We start from the raw sequence: 20557 nt of genomic DNA on the forward strand, positions 1-20557 counted from the left end.
GTTCTGTATCGAAATGAAACCTCTTGATGATCAAACTGAAGTAATGGGTTGAGGAAAAACTATTGTTTTGTAATGTAATTCCTTTTTTATTATGGTATCAGAGAAGAACCCTATTCAATCTACGCTTATGGGGCCATGTATGTAAAATCATAGTGACTCTTTTTTCATTAACTCTATTTAATATGGAAATTGTAACTTAGACCGAGGTATATTTCGATGAGTTTTCTCAATGGTTTGAGATTTTCTATGATATAAAAGAGGACATAATAAACTATTGCCCTATTGAAATCACAGAACATAATATTTCAAGACACTTTTTATTAGGTCTATTCAAAAATAATTTGTACAATTAAAGAAATACTTTAACATATTCTTTCATTTCATCATTTGTCTGCAGCAAATACAATATTAATCATTCTTCTTTCCGGGCGATAATTTCTTTTTCAATACACTATTGAACAGAAATCTCAACGAGAAAACTACTGCTAATAACACAGCCAAAATGAAGAGCACCACATCTATCAGCAAATATTGGTACCATTCCAGATCTAAAGCTGCCACCCTAAGATGTGGAGCCCCCTTGTGTCTTATCACATACTCCACCCAATAATTTAGAGCATCTGCAGGCTCCATAGGTTTGTCTCTCATAATTTGGGACCTCATTTGGGCATTCTCCTTATATCTGCGAAAAAATTAATTCAATGAAACTTGTGTAAATATGTGTATAGAGTAATGAGAATAGAATGAAGCTTGCATATTTTGAGTAGAACCTTTGAGAAGATTATTGTGTTTTACTAAAGGGTAACCAATATTCAGCAAGAGATATATCCAACATGATTTAAGTCGAGATCAAATAATAGAGACCAGGTTAAAAATTAAGAGGATTCCAATTTAATATCTCTACTTATACGATTATCGAATTAAATTTGAATCTTCTCGAAGGAATTTCAAGCATAATGGAATAACTTAGAATCTTACTTCGGATCACTCAGCAAGTCGTCTAAGACTTCACTGAATATGTGTTCTGTGACTTCTTTGAATGGAATATGTCTGGCGAAACCATTAGCTTCAGCTCTATTACCATTGAGCTTTTGATCAGCACCGACCGATAAAGCCATAACTGGCAGTCCGTGGTAAACAGCCTCCATTGTACTGAAGAGACCACCATGGGAGATGAACAATTTTACGTTTTTGTGAGCTGAAAAGATGAAACAGAGGATTAAAGGGATATACAAATTAAGACCTGAACAATTCGAGAATCTTGTGAGATACTAAGAGGCCTAAAGTTATGTATCCAATCGAAATTAAATGATAATTGTTCAAATTACCGAAAATATCATTTTGAGGCAGCCAACTCCTGATGATAACGTTATCAGGCTTGCCAGGTAAGTCAGGATCTTCAAATTTCCAGATGACAGTCTCCTTGAGTTTGGAAAACTTTCTGAGTATGAAATCTCTCGTCTCTTTGGGCATATCTTTGCTCTTCACATTGGAACCCAAGCTAAAAAAGATAACTCCATGTTTAGCGTTGTCCAAGATCGTTTGGAGATCTTGAGGCAAAGGTTTCGGCTTTCTTATGTGGAAACCACCAATGTCTTTCATGCTTGGCACTTTGGGAATGGGTTCTTGGACGCTTGGATCAGAATTCAGAAGAACCAAGGAGACATTGTAAGCTATGTCTGCTAGATCTGGAGCACTTGGAAAATATTTGTGAACTAATCTATTGTGAGCTGGAAAGTTTATAAGGTTGGAGAGTAATTTTGCATAAACGTAGAAAAAAGTATTTTCAACTCTCTCCAGGAATGACATATGGTTTGTGAGATGGGAGACATAGAAATTGGGATGGTATGATGGTGTGTCCGGGTTACCCTGGAAGGGATTGGTCCAATCGTTTGCATCTAGAGCGCTGTAAACAATCAAGGGTGCGTTGTAATGGTGGGCAACGTATTTGATGGCCTCTGATTGGAATTCTTCAATGATGACAGCATCAAATTTTTCATCAGCCTTTAGGAATTCCTTGAAGACTGTGTGATTGAAGACATCCTCTATGAATTCAGTGGACATGAAGTGGAAAAATATTGGCCCCATCAATGGAGAAGGATTGAAGTCGAACATCTTCATGTTGGCAAACACATCTGTGAAAAAATGGGGTAAGAGATCAAAAAACTGCTGAAGATATTAACTGGAATTAACAACTACTATATACACTGCTCAACAATTGATAGGGATCACTTACTTGTTCTAAATTTATTTCTGAAATATTCGCTCCAAGATTATAAATTTAGTCAGATATCAGAGTATTTTCAGTTGATAATATGGTTCACTTGAGAAAAGAATGAAAAAATGGAAAGTTGGAGAGAAAAAAAGACTTTATTAGGAACACTCAAAATTCTGTGTTTGAATAACATAAAAATTTTATGATGAAACCACAAGAAGGCTGAAGTTTCGGTTAAGCTAGTACCTAGTTGGTCCCCCACGAGCTCGTCTCAAGCATTCTACCCTACGAGGCATACTTTCGATCAAACGATTTATAAAATTTTGGGGCAAATTCGTCCAAATATCCCGTAAAGCGTTAGAAAGGTCCTCCAGGTTATTGATCGGTTGTTCTAAGGTTGACAATTGTCTAGACATCTCAGACCAGACATGTTCGATGCAATTCATGTCTGGAGAGCGAGCTGGCCAGTCCATCCTTTCAATAGCATGAGTTTCTAGCGCTTCATTAACCAGACGACTACGGTGTGGACCGGCATTATCGTCAATTAAAATGAAATTCTCGCCCACGGCAGCCGCAAACGGAACAATTATGGGTTCAATAATCATATCGTGATATTTCTGGCTGGTCATGGTGGTGTTCTGCAGAACAACCAACTCTGTGCGTTGGTTCAAACAAATGCCTCCCCATACACATATAGAACCTCCGCCAAAAGCTGTTGTGGGTACCATAAACTGTTCTACATACCTTCGACCTCTTTACCTCCAAGCAAGAATACGTCCATCGGAGTTGACCAAACGAAATCTAGACTCATCCGTAAATAAACATCGGCTCCAATCTTCAAGTGTCCAATTGCGGTGCTCCTCAGCCCATTGCCGTCGATGAACCCGGTGTTCCCTATTCAAACGGGGATGTTGTACCCTCCTACGTGCTCTCAAACCACGAACATGTAGTCGTCGTCTTACAGTCTGGTTCGAAATTAGAACTCCTGTTGCAACTCTCAGTGATCTATTGAGCCGCGACGCCGGGTAAGTGGGATTTCTCCTAGCATTGAGTATCAAAAGACAATCTTGGGCAGCTGTTGTACTGCGCTGCCGACCTCCCCCATGAACATAAGCTACTGAGTCGTTTTGGATGAACCTATTCCAAGCCCGACTCACGACACTTTGCGAAACATTCAACCGCCGGGACACTTCTCGCTGGGACAAACCTTCCTGTATCCACCGTATGATTTGGTCCAGTTGCACAGGAGCCAAACGTCTTCTCGGCATGACTGATAAGCTGATTTTTGTTCTCATTTCTTCAATTATTGTCACCTTATGTGTTTGAACGAGAGAAAAAAACAGATTTAATAACAAATACCACATTGCTTTTCACTCCGCCTGTAACAGCCTACAGATAATAATCGAATTTGTGAACAAGAGCCGATGAAGTGAGGAAGACTTTGATATAATCAACTCAAAACATCTTACTTTTTCCTTAGAGAACATATAATGTACAGATATTCACGAGATAACTTGAAAAAAATACAAATGAAGAGAAGTTCATAAGTGATCCCTAGCAATTGTTGATCAGTGTTGTTTCTTAGAATTTCATCATGAAATTTGTGGTGTTATTTGACATGGCTAATGTTTTCACTTACCTTCTAATTTTTTACTGAGTCCATCCAGGTAAATCTGTCGATAGTTTTTGGGTGGATTCTTCTCTTTGTGAGCAGCAATCACAGTGACGTCATGTCCTTTTTCAGCCAAAATCTTCATCAGGGTGCTACAAGCCATATAGTGACTCTTACCGGCTAAATGGAAAACACCCAGTATTTTCGCACATTCTACCGTGGCCAAAATAACCAAGAAAGCACCTACCACACCGAAGATTTTCATTCTAGAGTCCAGATACCTTACTTATCACTGTCAAAATAAGCTCATCGAGGTATTTTTGCAGTTTATAAGTTCCAAACATTATACAACCAATATTCGCAGATAAAGTCATATCTGATGTATCTGAGCTAGAGTGTTAATGATTTAGATCAATTGAAAAATAGATTCAGGCCGGGACTAAATAAAAATTGAGTTTGGATTGAATTTTCACTTTCCTATCGTGGTTGTTTCTGAGCACAAACGAAATCAACTAACAGATACCTAATATTATGATTTAATTGTAGATTCAAAGTCGTCATTCGTTTAAGTTCTAAGGAGGGGATTGGTTCTAGTGAGTCTATTTTCGTTACATCTGACTTGAAGATATTGGAGGTATATTTGAAACAATAACTCTTGCTTCGATCAAGAATTTATAGGGAAATGCTAATATGAAATTCGAGAAAATATCCAAATGTAAAATATCATTTTGATCGCAGCTTTACAATTATCAATAAACCAAAAGTTCAACGAGCCATATTTACAGAACCCCTAGTTGGATTCTGTCCATTGAAAAACTCAACTACAGAATTAAATATTCGAAACTACCCTGAAAATATCGATATAATTGAATTTGTGGGTTGATTCGTCATCAGTGAGTTTAATTTTATCATTTGAAACCATTTGTGGCTCAAAATCAGTAAATTACAGACATCGTGACGAAATAATATGGTAATCTGATTGGGGAACGAGTGCTCAAAAAGTGATTTTCCCTACGGCTGATATATACCTATACTTCACGAAAACAGTTATTAATGATTAAGCAATCATTGATAACGATGGTATTCATTCTGATCTTTATTTTGCAAATTCATTTTGAAAAGAAAAAATCATTAATGGAATCTATGTGTCTATGCTCATTCATTCATAATTGAATATCTCCATTCATTTTATTTTTATTCACTAGATGAAATAAATATCCTTACAAACCATTAATATTTTCTGGTTTGATACAATAACAGGAAATCAATATCCCATATGATTGCTCACAAAAATATTTATAAGAGAAAATTAATGTCAGCAGATGTTTTTTGAAAACTTTTCATCACACCTTACAAACGAAGTACATCAAAGAATTCAAGATTTTAGAAAACAAAATTTTGTTCATTATTTAATTTTCCTACAGTAAACATAAAGTTAATTTTTCTTTTTTTCGGATGTTGGTTTCTTTTTCAATACAACTTTGAGCAGAAATCTAATAGAGAAAACTGCTACTAATATCACAGTTAAAATGAAGAGCACGACATCTACCAGCAAATATTGGTACCATTCCAGATCTAAAGCTGCCACCCTAAGATGTGGAGCCCCCTTGTGTCTTATCACATATTCTACCCAATAATTTACAGCATCTGCAGGCTCCATAGGTTTGTCTCTCATAATTTGAGATCTCATTTTGGCGTTCTCTCTATATCTGTGAAAGAATGATTGAATATATCTTGCTGGCGGAATAGGTACATAACAAACTTGTGAAATGGAGTCTGCACGTTCAAAGCAATTTTGATGATATGAGTGGAACGTTGAACAGTTTCATTCTAAACTTTAACGAGTTTCTTGTGTTCCACTAAAAGCTAACTATTCAACGCAACGTATATTTAATATGTCTTAATCCGGAGGAAAGCAATGCAGACCGTCTTATGGAACAGTTTCAAAGGAGTTATATCAAATCCAATTTGAATCTCAGCGTAACAATTGCAAGTATGATTAAGTGAATTACGAACTTACTTTGAATCTTTCAGCAAGTCGTCTAAGATTTCACCGAAATTGTCTTCTGTTAGTTCCTTGAAGGCAATATGTCTAGCAAATCCATTAGATTCAGCTCTTTTTCCGTTCAGTTTTTGCTCTGCGAAAACTGAAATAGCCATTACTGGTAGTCCGTGGTAAACTGCCTCCATTGTACTGAAGAGGCCACCATGAGAGATGAACAATTTGACGTTTTTGTGGGCTAAAAAGGTGAAGAAGAGGATTAAGTTGATGAACAAATTGTGACCTGAATGATTTGAAAAACTTGTGAGATACCTAGAAGGCAAAAGTTATGTATCCAAAAGAAATGAAATAAGAACTGTTCAACTTACCGAAAATGTCATTTTGAGGCAGCCAACTCCTGATGATAACGTTATCAGGCTTGCCAGGTAAGTCAGGATCTTCAAATTTCCAGATGATAGTCTCTTTGAGTTTGGAAAACTTTCTGAGTATGAAATCTCTCGTCTCTTTGGGCATATCTTTGCTCTTCACATTGGAACCCAAGCTGAAATAGACAACTCCATGTTTTGCGTTGTCCAAGATCGTTTGGAGATCTTGAGGCAGAGGTTTGGGCTTTCTTATGTGGAAACCACCAATGTCTTTCATGCTTGGCACTTTAGGAATTGGTTCATGCACGCTTGGATCAGAATTCAGCAGAACCAAGGAGACATTGTAAGCTATATCTGCTAGATCTGGGGCATTTGGAAAATATTTGTGAACTAATCTATTGTGAGCTGGAAAGTTTATCAAGTGTGTCATAATTTTTCCATAAAGGTAGAAAAAACTATTCTCAACTCTCTGTAGGAATGACATATGATTCTGGAGATCGTTCAAAAAGAAATTGGGATGGTATGATGGTGTATCTGGGTTACCCTGAAAAGCATTGGTCCAATCGTTTGCATCCTGGGCGCTGTATACAATCAAGGGCGCGTTGAAATGGTGGGCAACATATTTGATGGCTTCTGCTTGGAATTCTTCAACAATGACAGCATCGAATTTTTCACCAGTCTTCATGAATTCCTTGAATGTTGTATGGTTGAAGACATCCTCTATGAATTCCGTGGACATGAAGTGAAAAAAAAATGGTCTTACGTATGGAGATGGTTCAAATTCGAACATGTTCATTTTGATCATGAAATCTGTGGAAATAAGTTTTTTGAAATTCATATCACTGAAATTCTATTTATTTTTGAACAATGTAATATTGGGAATAATAGATGTTTCCACTTACCTTCTAATTTCTTACTGAGTCCATCGAGGTAAATCTGTCGATAGTTCTTTGGTGGATTCTTCTCTTTGAGAGGAGCGACCACAGTGACATCATGCCCTTTTTCAGCCAAAATCTTCATCAGGGTACTACAAGCCATATAGTGACTCTTACCGGCTAAATGGAACACACCCAGTATTTTCGCACATTCTACTGTGGTCGAAAAAACCATTAAAACACTAAGCAAACCGATAACTTTCATCTTCGAGTCAAGATTTCTAACCTTTCTTTTTTAAAAAAATACGATCAACAATATATGTTTGCAGTTTAGATCATCCAAACATTATACAATAACATTTCACAGATAAAACCATATCTGAACTGAAGTGCTAAAGGATATAAATGATTTTGTATCATTGAAAGAAATTTAGGTGTCTATATTCAGGCCGGGACTAGATACAAATTGAATTTGGATTGAAGTTTTCAACTTTCCTAAGACAATTATCAATCGTTGTTGTTTGTAAACACAAACTATATCAACTGACGGGTAACGTAATGATTCAATAGTGACCTTGAGGTCGTCATTTGGTTAATTTCTGACGAGAGGACCGGTTCTAGTATGTCTATCTGACCTGTAGATGTTGGAAGGATATTTGAAACAATTACCGAACACTTATTTTGATGAAAATTCCTAGAGGAATCCTCACATAGAGAGAATTGAATTTGAGCACGGATTGGTCATAAATATTTCAATTCTTATCGTTTGAGACCAATCCCGGCTCAAAATTCTAAAATTACAGTCATGATGACGTAATAAAATGATACTCTGTTCGGGGAATGAGCGCTCAGAAAAATGATTTGCAATGTGGGCGATATATTTCACCATAAATCGGTACTTTACAATAACCTTGAAGCTTAGAATGATTAAGCAATCATTCATAAAGATAGTATTCTTATCTTGATTTTGAAAAAATCTCAAAATGATATCATATATAGAATTCGATAATAAAATTTTATCTATTCCTCCTTATTTTTTAGTTTCATATTCATTCTAATTTCATCGGAGAAAACAAACGTCCCTGTAATCATTTATATTATACACTATCATACAATAATTGAGAATTAATGTCCAAAAAGAATGATTTCGAATAAAATCAACTCATTGTGAGTTCCAGTGGAACTATTGCAATTGAAATAAATCACAGCAAGCGATTTTTGAAAATTTTTTTTCAGATATAAAAAAATAATTTGTACATACATGAAAAATACAAGATTCAATAAATTATTTTGGTCAGTTTTTCATTTCCCCACAATCAATATAATGTCAATCTTTCTTTTTTTCGGATGTTGGTTTCTTTTTCAATACTTTCATTAAATACCTCAGAGAGAAAACTGCTACTAATATCACAGCTAAAATGAAGAGCACTACATCTATCAGCAAATATTGGTACCATGCCAGATCTAAAGCTGCCACCCTAAGATGTGGAGCCCCCTTGTGTCTTATCACATACTCCACCCAATAATTTACAGCATCTGCAGGCTCCATAGGTTTGTCTCTCATAATTTGAGATCTCTTTTTGGCATTCTCACTATATCTGTGAAAAAAATTGGAATCTAGAATCTTTTACTCAACAAATTTAACATTGAATAATAATTTGTTTTATATCTGTTGAACAAAATGATTGAATATATCTTGCTGGTGAAATAGGTATATAACTTATTGTGAAATGGAGTCTTTTAAGCAATTTTGATGATATGAGTGGAACGTTGAACAGTTTCATTCTAAACTTTAACGAGTTTCTTGTGTTCCACTAAAAGCTAACTATTCAACGCAACGTATATTTGATATGTCTTAATCCGGAAGAAAGCAATGCAGACCGTCTTATGGAACAGTTTCGAAGGAGTTATATCAAATCCAATTTGAATCTCAGCGTAGCAATTGCAAGTATAATCAAGTGAATTACAAACTTACTTTGAATTTTTCAGCAAGTCATCCAAGATATCACTGAAATTGTCTTCTGTAAGTTCCTTGAAGGGAATATGTCTAGCAAATCCATTAGATTCAGCTCTTTTTCCGTTCAGTTTTTGCTCTGCGAAAACTGATAGGGCCATAACTGGTAGTCCGTGGTAAACTGCCTCCATTGTACTGAACAGGCCACCATGGGAGATGAACAATTTGACGTTTTTGTGTGCTAGAAAGATGAACAAGAGGATTACAAATTGAGACCTGAATAATTTGAAAAACTTGTGAGATTCCTAGAAGGCTAAAGTTATGTATCCAATTGAAAAGAAATGAGACTTGTTCAACTTACCGAAAATGTCATTTTGTGGGAGCCAATTCCTGATGATAACGTTATCAGGCTTGCCAGGTAAGTCAGGATCTTCAAATTTCCAGATGACAGTCTCTTTGAGTTTGGAAAACTTTCTGAGTATGAAATCTCTCGTTTCTTTGGGCATATCTTTGCTCTTCACATTGGAACCCAAACTAAAATAAATAACCCCATGTTTTGCGTTGTCAAGGATCGTTTGGAGATCTTGAGGCAAAGGTTTGGGCTTTCTTATGTGGAAACCACCAATGTCTTTCATGCTTGGCACTTTTGGAATTGGTTCATGCACGCTTGGATCAGAATTCAACAGAACCAAGGAAACGTTGTAAGCTATATCAGCTAGATGTGGAGCATCTGGGTAATATTTATGTACAAGCCTATTCTGAGATGAAAAGTTTATCACGTCGGACATTAATTTAGAGTAAATGTAGAAAACACTATTTTCCACCCTCTCGAAGAAAGACATGTGGTTCGTGAGGTGTGTCATTAAGTAATTTGGGTGATAGGATGGTGTGTCTGGGTTTCCTTGATAGGTACTTGTCCATCCATTTGCATCCTGGGCGCTGTAGACAATCAGAGGAGCGTTGAAATGATGGGCTATATATTTCATGGCTTCTGATTGGAATTCTTCAATGATGACAGCATCGAATTTTTCGTCAGTCTTCATGAATTCCTTAAAAGTTGGATGGTCGAAGACATCTTCAATGGAACTGGTAGACATGAAGTGGAAGAATATAGGCTTCAAGTATGGAGAAGGGTCGAAATCAAACAATTTTATGTTCTTGACAACTTCTGTGGGGGAAAATTATGAAAAAATAATTGGTTGACCCAGACTCATTTCAAAGATATAATTTAGTATTGCTAGAATAGTTAAGTAGGTATTTAAAATAATATATACTTCAACATACCATCGTTTTTCTTACTAATACCATCTAGATAAATCTGTCTATAGTTCTTTGGTGGATTTTTCTCTTTGAGAGGAGCGACCACTGTGACATCATGCCCTTTTTCAGCCAAAATCTTCATCAGGGTGCTACAAGCCATATAGTGACTCTTACCAGATAAATGGAACACACCCAGAATCTTTGCACATTCGACTGTGGTCGAAACGGCTAGAAAAACACTAAGCAAACATATTAGTTTCATATTTGAGCAGAAATGGTACAAACTATAGAACTCCCGACAACATATTATCCACGATCCAGCTTTGCATATAGTTTATACCTTTACAAAATGACACAGCATAAATTTGCAGATAGAGGCATATCTAACTAGATTGGTAAACGATTTAGATCAGCTTGATTAGGGTTTATATTTATCAACCTCCACTTAGCAAACGTTTTTGTTGATGAACAAGAGTGATATAAACACATGGTTATCGCTATATGCAACTGTGAAAGGGAGGTAGAATTTTGGTGATTTTGTTTGGAATAGAACGGTTCATGTACGTTGAAATTTAAGCACATAAAAATGTATTTTTTTCGAATTTGAAGATATAATGGTAATCTATTAGAAAAAAGGTAACAATTGATCGTATTGTTCAGAAATTTCAAATCAAATCATGTACTTTTTCTTGACGAGCTTCATTTTGTCTGTTTATCTCAATTTCAATTCTTCTTCACAATCTTCAATTGTTTCAATTCTCTTAATGAACAGACTATTAAATATAGTTTTTTTCTCGAATTTTGTGTGCCGAAAAGTCGAAAATGGTTTTCTGAGAAAAATTTATTGATTGAAAGCAAAAACTACATAATTTTTTTTTAAATTTAAGGCAAAATCCATATTCACATTTTTTTGTTTGTAGGAACTAGTTGAATTACACGTAGGTATCTCAAGTAATAGTTTCAGTTTCATTTTTTTTATTGTTATATTCATATAGAAAAAAGTTTCATGAATATTAACCTGCAAATACAGGGTGTTAAAGTTTGATTTTTTTATAATATCCGCATATTTCACGTGATTTTTAACTGAAATTTTGCATAGATATTCCTTAGTCTATCAGATGGCAAATCTACAATGTGAAATTTTTTCTGGAACAGCTTTTTCCGTCCTAATCCATGATTATTGCACTTTCATTCCTAAAATTATCCAAGGAATCTCTCATTTTCATTTGTATCTCCAATTTATGAACATCCTGTTCCTGTATAGGTAAGCTCCTTTAGCTCCAAAAACTCGGAAATTTTGCGTGGGAGTTTTCCAATGACATTTTGAATCTAGAGTACAATTAGGAGTACAAAAGTAAGTATTTTGTTTTCAGTTTAATCAGTCCTGAAGGGTATAAAATGAATATACACCACGGGACTTAATTCCTTAGTTGAAATTTTGGATTAAAATGTGTCACAAGTTTTATAATATACTATTTCATTATATCATTCTCATTTCTTCATTTTGTCTATTCATCTCGAGTGTGTTTTGTTACAATTTAAACAATAAATGGATTATCAAACAAAGTGTATTTTTTGGAATTTGTTTTGAAAATGGTATTCTGTGCTAAAACGTCAAAAATTATAAGGGGATTTGAGATAAACTCATGTATTTCGATTTGCCAACGAAGTATTTCTTATTTTAATCAATACCTATCAAACAACTCGCTGTACTTATAGGACATTCAAATTTTCAGTTCAAAATCTACTCCACCTCAAACTTGAACTTTGAAATCGTCATATTTACCGAAATAGATGGAAGTACCTTATAAAACAAAATAACCAAATACACCTCTACAAGTTCCTATAATCATGACAAGGCAAATACCCCTCCATGAACAAACAAATTCTATTCAAGGTGAAGGAATCTTCGTTGCGTCATCGTTCTCAAAAATCAGAACGTTTAAAGATAATAATAGATACCAGTGCACGATAACAAATTACCAGTTAGATGAAGGACGCTCCAATATTATCCAATATCATCCTCTGAAGAGTTGTCGATTAGTAGACACATAATGCGGTTAGTTCTTAGTTTTGTCGCCATTTTGAGCGTTTCAGAATGTGCAAAAATCATGGGAATTTTTCCAATGGCCGGCCAAAGTCACTATAGGGCCGGCTTGGCTATGATGAAGATTTTAGCCGGTAAAGGACACCATGTGACTATGGTCAGCCCTTTCCCAACCAAAGACGCACCCAAAAACTGGAAAGATGTGGTGTTGAAGCCTGAAGAAGGTAAGTAAGCGAAATTGCAGTCAAACGAATATTTGGTTCTACTTTTATCACTTGGTTTCGACTTCAGAAACGAGATATAAGTGATTTTCATGTGTCATATTATGTTACGTAATAGATTAATGACTTCTTTTACTTTTACATATGATAACATACCATTAGATGGATTGAATACATTATGTCCTATTGATTGCACATTCCACGAATCGTTATAAAGGGTGTTTTTTTAGAGCTATAGAACTTTAAATTGCAATAAAACAACGATGGATAATTCGATTAACATGAATTTTATTTTTCCGCAAGATTATCTTGTGGCATAACATTTTAAATATGATTTCTGGCATATGACCGCCACGGCTGGCTCGGATGTAGTCCAATCTGGACGTCCAATTTTCGATGACTTTTTCCAACATTTGTGGCCGTATATCGGCAATAACACGGCGAATGTTGTCTTCCAAATGGTCAAGGGTTTGTGGCTTATCCGCATAGACCAATGACTTTACATATACTCACAGAAAGTAGTCTAGCGGTGTTAAATCACAAGATCTTGGAGGCCAATTCACAGGTCCAAAACGTGAAATTAGGCGGTCACCAAACGTGTCTTTCAATAAATCGATTGTGGCACGAGCTGTGTGACATGTTGCGCCGTCTTGTTGGAACCACAGCTTCTGGACATCATGGTTGTTCTATTCAGGAATGAAAAGTTAGTAATCATGTCTCTATACCGATCACCATTGACTGTAACGTTCTGGCCATCATCATTTTTGAAGAAGTACGGACCAATGATTCCACCAGCCCATAAAGCGCACCAAACAGTCAGTTTTTTCTGGATGTGACGGTGTTGTGACATACACTTGAGGATGAGTTTCACTCCAAATGCGGCAGTTTTGTTTTTTGACGTAGCCATTCAACCAGAAGTGCGCTTCATCGCTAAACAAAATAAAATGGACGTAGTGCGCGATACGTATTCCGCACAGATCCATTATTTTCGAAATAAAATTGCACTATTTGCAAGCGTGCCTGAGGCGTAAGTCTATTCAAGATGAATTGGCAAACCAAACTGAGAATAAATCACTTGACAGCTGTTAGATCGGTCGCCATCTTGAACAGTAATGCCAACTTAAAGTTATATACCTCGAAAAAAAACACCCGTTACTATCCATACAGAAAATTTTTCAACAGTCGTCATTTTTTCTGTGTATGTCCCCAACAAAGATAAAGACGACAAACGACTATAGAGTTTGGCAGGTAACAAGTAGTAAAGGTGTATAAAACAGTACCTTAAATTCATTCAATTTTTTTTATATTTTATTCGGAATCTCATCAGACCCGGTACTCATTGAGTACCATGCTATAGAAGTAGGCTTTTTCTCTATAGCTATTGTGTAACATGAAGCGCCTCCTTCAGAGCACTGAACTTGGATGAACAAATACAGAGTGGGTATACCATTGTTAGATCTCACATTTCAAGAAACCAGAGGCCTTCAAAGAAGGTTGCCATAAGAATCACTTTCGGACTTTCGGAGTAGATACTAAATCTTTCAGATTTGAAGATAACATACCCTTCTTGAAACCGCTTCCTTGCAGGTTCAAAGATCGACTTCTTCAGCTTCAACCTCCACCCTTACTTCCAAGTCTTCATCTTCAACTCAATGGGCCCAGCTCTAGTAAACATGACGCTGGCACATCCAGTCTTCAAAGAATTCATTAAAACTAAAGAAAAGTTCGACGTGATAATCTTGGAGCAATTCTACAACGACGGTTTGAAATACATGGGCACCTATTTCGACGCACCCTTGATTTTATACTCCGCCCAAGATGCTAACTCTTGGAGCAACCCAAGCGTGAGCAATCCTGCACCACCTTCCTACGTTGCCGATCTGGTCTTGCCTTACACCAACGAGATGAACTTCTTCCAGAGAATGGACAACGCAGTTCTTTATCTCATAACGGAGTGTGTGAGGTATTTTATTTCTATGCCTGCCCTGGATAAGGTAGTAAAGAGTCACTTCCCTGAAGCTCCAGATATTTCCGAGTACTATAATAATGTTTCTTTGGTGCTTCTGAATGGAGATTCTAGCGTAAACGAGCCAGTTCCTAAGGTGAGCACATGATTACTGGTATCCCACAAGGATCCGGTCTTGTACCAACTGAATTTTCAGTTTTGGGCTATGAATTCTTCCTGGGAAGAACTAAGTTTCAGTTTCGTTTGGTTTTCAGGTCCCAAGCATGGTGGATATAGGTGGTTTCCATTTGAGCCCTGCTAAAGCTCTACCTGCAGATCTGCAGAAGGTGTTGGATAATGCCAAAGACGGTGTGGTATATTTCAGCATGGGTTCTAATATACGAGGTGCAGATATGCCCAAAGAGAAATTGGAAATCTTCCTTCGTGTCTTTTCTTCCTTGAAACAGACTGTTCTCTGGAAATGGGAAGATGAAGACCTTCCTGGAAAGCCTAAGAACGTTGTTATCAGAAAATGGTTGCCACAAAATGATATATTAGGTAATAAGGTGATGTTACATTAGATCGTGCCAGAACTAACAGTTTTTTTTCAGCTCATAAGAATGTGAAGTTATTTATTACCCATGGAGGAATATTCAGTATTTTGGAAGCTGTCAATAATGGTGTACCTTGTTTAGCTTTTCCTATATTCGGAGATCAAATGCTGAACGCCAAGAGAGCTACAGCTTTTGGATACGCTAGATGGTTGTCTTTCAAAGATATAACTGAAGAATCTCTGAAATTAGAGGTCGATGAGATCCTTTCCAATTCAAAGTAAGTAAAAGGTCATTTCACGTAATGCATTCCTGTTGGAAGCAAAATTCCTGCAGTTAAATGCTGCTTATTTATTTTTTCACTTCAGGTTGACAAATGATTTTATTTTGTTGACATTTTCAGATATATAGAGAATGCGAAAAAAAGATCACAGTTATTGAAGGACAAACCAGTGTCGGCGCAAGAGCGATTGGTGTTCTGGGTGGAATACGTCATAAGACATAAAGGAGCTGATCATCTCAGGGTAGCAGCAGTCAAACTGAATTTGATCCAGTACCTTCTACTTGATGTTATAGCCTTTATTATAGTTGCGCTAGTATTAATAGTTTTTGTTACGAAGTATGCACTTTGCTATTTAGTGAAAGCAATCAGAGGTTCGAAACCAAAAACGAAAACGCAATGAGAGGCTAGACATCAAGAAATGAGGATCTTGTTCCAGGAAAGTTCAGATAAAGTGCAATTGATAGTGAGAAATTTATTGACAATTGAAATGACAGAAAAAGATATTAAAACAATGTGATAAACAATATAGAGGATAATAAAAGAGAATATAAGATTGAAATAATTAGTTTTTTGAAATTTGAAGAAGAGGTCAAGTTCTATTACCCTGTCTTCAGTAGTATTCATAGAAATGATTAACCTTTGTGTGAAGTTTACACCATTTACAGTTTGTTTTCCACTATTTCGGGTCCTATGTTATATACACATACTTATTCACACCAGTCATGAGTTCTCTACAGGTTGTATCAATGCCAACCCTTTGAATTAAGGACTGTCAAAAACATTATCATTGTATGCATCTAGACTGGCTAAAGTTTCACCCTAGAATTAGATGGCTGGTTGAATTAAGCTCTCGTCGAATGCGAAACACGGAGTATATATAACAGAAAGTTCACGACGTACCTAAGAATAGTTTCGAGATCTACACTGTTGAAATTACCCAGTGATACCTAACGGGTGTTATAGAAACTACGCTCATTGAACAGAAAACTGTATTTTCGGGTATTCTCTTTGATCTTTCTGTGAAATATTTTACGTTTCAAAGCAGATGGTTTTTTATTCCAGGTTGATTGTTGACTCTACTGAAGAAAGAGTTAATTTTTTTCATGAAGATTCTTAAAGTAAGAGATTCGAGATTTTAATTATATGGATTGAAATATATCACGAAAATTCTTTGTGTGGTGTTTGTCCGGAGAAACAATGGACTATTTTTTGCACAAATGTCTGAAATTTCAAAGTTTTAGCTGAGGGTACTCACTGATCGAATCGATTCTGCCTGAAGCTGTATAATTGGAAGATTGAAAAAAAATGGTTGATTAAATTTCATCAATAGAGGGAGTTCTCTGAAAATTGATCACTGTAGTTTAACCGTTCCAAGGAATTATCTGATTATTCTTCTGATTTGAAAACCGCCCGCATCACATAATATCTGCCTGATTTGCTCGAAATTTGTCAGTCATTTCAAGGAGAATAGAAAGAATTCCAAGATGCTAAGATATAGAGGGATGGAATTTTTGTAGTTTAATACTTTCTATGTTTTTACTAGCAGTATAAGAGGATATTAACAATATGAGGATTACATTGTGTAACCGCGCAGTAAAACTTGTTATATGGGGTGTTTTCTTTCGAGATATATAACTTTAAGTTGGCCTTACTGTTCAAGATGGCGACCGATTTAACAGCTGTCAAGTTTATTCTCAGTTTGGTTTGGCAATTCATCATGAATAGACTCACGCCTGAACAACGCTTGCAAATAGTGCAATTTTATTTCGAGAATAATGGTTCTGTGCGGAATACGTATCGCGCACTACATCTATTTTGTTTGTTTAGCGATGAAGCGCACTTCTGGTTGAATGGCTACGACAACTAACAAAACTGCCGCATTTGGAGTGAAGCTAATCCTCAAGTGAATGTCGAAACACCGTTACATCTAGAAAAACTGACTGTTTGGTGCGCTTTATGGGCTGGTGGAATCATTGGTCCATACTTCTTCAAAAACGATGATGGCCAGAACGTTACAGTCAATGGTGATCGGTATAGAGCCATGATTACTAACTTTTTCATTCCTGAATTGAACAACCATGACGTCCAGGAGCTGTGGTTCCAACAAGACGGCGCAACATGTCACACAGCTCGTGCCACAATCGATTTATTGAAAGACACGTTTGGTGACCGCCTAATTTTAAGTTTTGGACCTGTGAATTGGCCTCCAAGATCTTGTGATTTAACACCGCTAGACTACTCTCTGTGGGGCTATGTAAAGTCATTGGTCTATGCGGATAAGCATTCGCCGTGTTATTGCCGATATACGGCCACAAATGTTAGAAAAAGTCATCGAAAATTGGACGTCTAGATTGGACTACATCCGAGCCAGCCGTGGCGATCATATTCCAGAAATCATATTCTTCAAAATGTAACGCCACAATAAGATTATCTTGCGGATAAATAAAATTTATGTCAATCGAATAATTCATCGTTGTTTTATTGCAATTTAAAGTTCTATAGCTCTAAAAAAAAACACCCTTCATTAAGACCAACTACACACCAAATAGTAACGACCGAAACAGTTAAGAGGGATTACCACAACGTGGTTTTTCGCATATCAGTCAAACTTTGGTACCCATTCATTGTTCCTCTGGTGCTCCTGCGATGACCAGACTTTGTACGGTGTTCGGAGTTGTACATTCAATTCATCTTCTTTCTTTTATCGAAGCAAATAAGTAGAGGACAGCACTATACAATGAGTTTCATGAAATAATAATTTTAACTCTTTTGTGATGATTTTTGATAGTTTATTTTCACATATATTTCAAAAATATAAGAGGGCTTTGTACAGAGTACATGTCATCAATTTTTTTGCGAAAAACGAAAAGTTATATACCAAAAAAAATATTTTTTTCATGCGCAAATTAAAAATATTGACTTTTTTCCACGTAGATTATTGTTCAAGCAAAAAAATCGGCGATTTTTAAGAAGTACCTATCTCCAATTTTGTATTGAACTGAGCAACCACGTGGTTTCTTCTTAAATATTTGAAATAGGGGTTTGAAGATCACGTGACAGATCACCAAAAAAATATATGAATACGAATCTGAACACGACTTCAAAAGCTCCTGACTTCAAACGATAACATTCATTGTTATTTTAGGTAGAATCAAACTCAATGAACAATTTTGTGTAAATATTTATTTGAGAGACATATTTTTCATTTCCCTTTTATTGAAGCTTCTTCTTGAGTTTATCAAACATATTTCCTCCTTTTGTTTCCGTAGAACATATAGGTTTTGCTATTCTCAAACAATCAATTTTCGTTAGAAAAATTTTCTGTCTGCTTCCACAGCCTCCGTACATTCCTTTGGTACATGCACTACCATTCCAGTAGAAAATTCTCATATGCGCCTTGCATCTTCCGGGTAAGGTAGGAGGTTCGCAATCTGAAAAAAAAATTGGTCACCCATGCAGATAACGAACTTGTTAGAATTTTTTTTAAATGTAAAATTTTGATAAGCTATAGATACCCCCTTATATCTTTGATTGATGTCTTATTCTCACCTTTTAGAGTGAATGCAGCTCTGGAGTAACCAATTACCATTACAAAGAACAGAATAATTAACTTCATATTGACTTTAAGCAATTCTGGCTGCAGAGGAAGTGAACAATTGGCTTCAATAACAAAAAGCATAATGAAATAGGTTTGGTGACAGGATTAAGTGTTTCTCTAGAGCTTTGCTACTAATTAGGATATAAAATATAATGTGTACATATAATAGATTGATCGATTGTGCTCCAAAAGCATTAAAAATTAATTGATACATGATTATCTGGTTTTCGATTTATGACGATCAATTATCTGCCATCTTGTAAGTGAGAAATTGAAGCACATTCACTTTAAGATTAAATGAAAATTTCTAAACATCTTCAAAATTATATTATGAAGCTTAAGTCAGTTGAAACTGTATTTCTGTATGTCCTGTGTATAATAAATATTCTGCGTAAGTTAAATTTCAATAATATTGAATTTTTCATGTTCCTTTTTCTTGTATTGGACCAAACTAAATTGTAAATTGCAGTTGCAATTTACAATTGATGGAGTTCAGTTTGTTCAAAATTTTGGAAAAATGTTTGAGAGAGCTTTTGTCGAAATGGTTGCCGCGCTTGATCTCAGTTGATCAAAAGCAACAGCGCATCGTCGATTCCGAACGCTGTTGTAAATGGATGCAACAATAATTCATCACTATAGTTTTGAGTCAAACAGAGCCTCAGCTGAGTGGAAATAAGTCGGTAAGAGCTGTCTAAATCGACCGAAATCTCAAATATCAGCTGGCAAGGTTGTGGTATCCATATTTTGGGACGTGCATGGTATATTGTTCATTTACTATCTTAATGGTTAATTGTTGTTAATTGTAATGCTGAGTGAATTTGAAAGAGGTCGAATTATTGGTCTATGGGAGGTGGGGTTGTCATTTCAAGAAATCGCTAACTGTACGAATAGAAGTCCAACTACTGTTATGAGATGTTGTCAATCATGATTTGATAATGCCCAAAATCGAAGAAGAGTAGTCACGGGACGTCGAAGAGGCACAAATGAGATTCAAGATCGACGTCTAAGCCTTATGGCCATTAGAGACCGATTTGCGACAACTCGATCTTTGGCTGATGAGTGGTAATGAGAACAAGGGCATCTTGTAACTTTCCGAAAGATATACTGCCGGATAAGGTCTTTTGGACTTCAGCATTATTGATCCCATCTTGTGTTATCTCTGACGGTTGAGCATCGACGGCAACGATTACAGTGGTGCAGAGAACGTCAACATTGGAATGTGGAATGGCATCATGTCGTCTCTTCTTATGAATCTTGATTCTCCTTGGGTGCACATGATGGCCGGAGAAGGGTTAGATGTAGTCGGGGAGAAAGACGTGACCCTCAGTTTGATGTTGAGCGTCATTTACACCGGACAGTAGGCGTTATGATATGAGGTGCTACTGCACAAGCAAGTGAACACTTTTAGAATTTATTCGAGGTAACATGACAGCGCTGCCTTACCTTCAAGAAATGGTGTTCTCCCTTACCTTAACCGGCTCGAGAATCCAATATTTCAGCAACATAATGCCCGACCTCTTGTTGCCAGAGTTAGTTTAAACTTTTTCGAAGCGCCCCATGTGAATCTTTCGCCATTGGCGCCCAGATCCCCCGATATTTTGCCCATAGAGCATGTTTGGAACATCATGG

The 20557-nt window shown here is 36.3% G+C and overlaps 4 protein-coding genes across 6 annotated transcripts; 1 reads left to right on the top strand and 3 right to left on the bottom strand.

Annotated features, from left to right (window-relative positions):
* Nucleotides 1-300: 300 nt before the first annotated feature.
* On the bottom strand, nt 301-4336 carry LOC123680735 (UDP-glycosyltransferase UGT5-like). The gene is made up of 4 exons (XM_045618781.1): nt 3855-4336; nt 1329-2135; nt 979-1198; nt 301-682 (listed from the first exon to the last, which is right to left on the bottom strand). Exons 1-4 carry the CDS (start codon nt 4090-4092, stop codon nt 409-411), a joined length of 1539 nt encoding a protein of 512 aa, XP_045474737.1. The 5' UTR covers nt 4093-4336; the 3' UTR covers nt 301-408.
* Nucleotides 4337-5009: 673 nt separating this feature from the next.
* Nucleotides 5010-10616, bottom strand: LOC123680736 (UDP-glycosyltransferase UGT5-like). 3 transcript variants are annotated; one of them, XM_045618783.1, is made up of 4 exons: nt 10308-10615; nt 9385-10191; nt 5848-6067; nt 5010-5536 (listed from the first exon to the last, which is right to left on the bottom strand). In XM_045618783.1, the coding sequence occupies exons 1-4, from the start codon at nt 10543-10545 to the stop codon at nt 5263-5265; spliced, it is 1539 nt and encodes a 512-aa protein (XP_045474739.1). In that variant the 5' UTR covers nt 10546-10615; the 3' UTR covers nt 5010-5262. The 3 variants fall into 3 exon arrangements, with proteins under 3 accessions (XP_045474739.1, XP_045474738.1, XP_045474740.1); XM_045618782.1 differs by lacking the exons at nt 9385-10191; nt 10308-10615 and adding exons at nt 6198-7004; nt 7097-7686; XM_045618784.1 differs by lacking the exons at nt 5010-5536; nt 5848-6067 and adding exons at nt 7370-8667; nt 9045-9264 and having other exon boundaries at nt 10308-10616.
* A 1614-nt stretch (nt 10617-12230) lies between these two features.
* LOC123680739 (UDP-glycosyltransferase UGT5-like) lies at nt 12231-15889 on the top strand. The gene is made up of 5 exons (XM_045618786.1): nt 12231-12554; nt 14139-14653; nt 14772-15054; nt 15108-15327; nt 15451-15889. Exons 1-5 carry the CDS (start codon nt 12338-12340, stop codon nt 15728-15730), a joined length of 1515 nt encoding a protein of 504 aa, XP_045474742.1. The 5' UTR covers nt 12231-12337; the 3' UTR covers nt 15731-15889.
* A 2606-nt stretch (nt 15890-18495) lies between these two features.
* Nucleotides 18496-19011, bottom strand: LOC123680741 (kunitz-type serine protease inhibitor PPTI-like). Its single transcript, XM_045618791.1, has 2 exons — nt 18880-19011; nt 18496-18761 (listed from the first exon to the last, which is right to left on the bottom strand). The coding sequence occupies exons 1-2, from the start codon at nt 19007-19009 to the stop codon at nt 18544-18546; spliced, it is 348 nt and encodes a 115-aa protein (XP_045474747.1). The 5' UTR covers nt 19010-19011; the 3' UTR covers nt 18496-18543.
* Between the last annotated feature and the right edge of the window lie 1546 nt (nt 19012-20557).

The sequence above is a fragment of the Harmonia axyridis genome, chromosome 5 (assembly GCF_914767665.1).
Source record: "Harmonia axyridis chromosome 5, icHarAxyr1.1, whole genome shotgun sequence".
Classification (NCBI taxonomy): domain Eukaryota; kingdom Metazoa; phylum Arthropoda; class Insecta; order Coleoptera; family Coccinellidae; genus Harmonia; species Harmonia axyridis.